Source organism: Osmerus eperlanus, unplaced genomic scaffold (assembly GCF_963692335.1).
Source record: "Osmerus eperlanus unplaced genomic scaffold, fOsmEpe2.1 SCAFFOLD_781, whole genome shotgun sequence".
Classification (NCBI taxonomy): domain Eukaryota; kingdom Metazoa; phylum Chordata; class Actinopteri; order Osmeriformes; family Osmeridae; genus Osmerus; species Osmerus eperlanus.
The window spans coordinates 1-1,729 of NW_026911118.1; the positions used below are offsets into that span (position 1 = coordinate 1).

Sequence of the window (1,729 nt, forward strand, 5' to 3'; positions counted from 1 at the left end):
GAGCTGCCCGAGGACGACCAGCTGCTCCTCGTGCGGAACGGGTGGGCGCCACTGCTGGTGCTCGGTCTCGCGCAGGACAGGGTGGATTTTGAGACCACAGAGACTGCGGAACCCAGCATGCTGCAGCGCATCCTTACGGGTTTACCGGACAGACCGAGCGAGCTGCCGTTAGAACCACGCACCGGGGTGACCGTCGGGGTATCACTGGCCGACATCCAGGGTATCAAAGCCTTTCTGAAGAAATGCTGGAGTCTGGACATCAGCACCAAGGAGTACGCTTATCTCAAAGGGGCTGTGCTCTTCAACCCAGGTAAGGTTTTATGACAGTGAGTGTAACTTACTCAAGACATTTTGCAACACAACAACACACTGCAACAGTATAAACCTTAAGTGAGGCATATGAACTCATAAAACGTCTTAAAAATAAGAAAGAACACGAAACGGTAAACCATCACGTTCTCCGTTTATTTATGCGGTATGAGTCACAACATGTTTTAGAATCAACGCATTTCAGATAACAGTAACATCGTTTTTATAAGCGTTGGTTTTGTTGCTTGTTGGTGCGTCGGGTCCAGATCATACTCATGTTTCTAGGGATCTAAATTAAAATATGTTTCTAAACAGCGCACTAGGTATAGTATCACTAGGTATAGTATCACATTGACAGATCAGTGGAACAGATGTCACACCTTTTCAACTCACTGTTTAGGTGGAAAATCTCACATGCAGTTTGTGCTGGACATTGCATACCCTGTGTTCATTAATTCCAATAATTTACTCCTTTCGCCTCTTTTACTTTCTCTCATCTCTTCTCTTGCCTTTCACTTATCGCTTCCTCTCCTCTCCTCTCCTCTCCTCTCCTCTCCTCTCCTCTCCTCTCCTCTCCTCTCCTCAGATCTGGAGGGGCTGCGTTGCCTCCTCTACATACAGTCTCTGCGGGCGCGAGGCCCACCAGGCTCTGAACGAGCACGTGAAGCTGATCCAGCAGGAAGACGCCACGCGCTTCGCCAAGCTGCTCATCGCGCTGTCCATGCTGCGCAGCATCGGCCCGCCCACCGTAGCGCAGCTCTTCTTCAAGCCCGTCATCGGTAGCGTCAACATGGAGGAGGTTCTGATGGAGATGTTCTACGGGAAGTAGGCCCCGCCCACGCCGACGGACCAACTGACCAACTGACCAATGAAAGACTGGGCTCTCTGCTCAGCGGACCAACGAGACAGACAAACAGAACATTGATGTGTAGATCTCATGGAATGGACCAATGAGGTGTAGATCTTGTGTCACTGAATGGACTAATGAGTTGTAGATCTTGTGTCACGGAATGGACCAATGAGGAGTAGATCTTGTCTCACTGAATGGACCAACTAAATGTTTCATCTGCAGATTCAGCTGTTGTTCGGAGGACAGGTGAGAACAGAACAGTGATGGGGGGGGGGGGGGGGGGGGGGGGTCAGCACTTGACAGAAAAGGAGCCAAGGGTGGATGTGAGTGAGGAGGAGTAGAGTTGAGGAGAGAGGGAGGGAGTGAGGGAGGGAGGGAGTGAGTGAGTGAGGGAGAGAGTGAGGGAGTGAGGGAGGGAGGGAGGGAGGGAAAGAGATGGTTGGCAGCAGAGAGGAGGGGAGGGAGGAGAAATGAGGAGGCTGGTGGTTGAGATGTGAACTCTGAGGCACATGTTAACCAAGTCAATAGGAATTACTTTAAAGGTGTGGCTACCAGATACAGAATGGAGTT

The 1,729-nt window shown here is 50.8% G+C and overlaps 1 protein-coding gene across 1 annotated transcript; it reads left to right on the plus strand.

Annotated features, from left to right (window-relative positions):
* Positions 1-3: 3 nt before the first annotated feature.
* On the plus strand, positions 4-1,423 carry LOC134015644 (nuclear receptor subfamily 0 group B member 1-like; the record flags this gene model as incomplete). Its single annotated transcript, XM_062455217.1, is given in 3 exon segments — positions 4-310; positions 896-942; positions 944-1,423. Coding segments are annotated over 3 exon segments (549 nt in total), but the record flags the coding sequence as incomplete, so codon positions are not given.
* Positions 1,424-1,729: the final 306 nt, after the last annotated feature.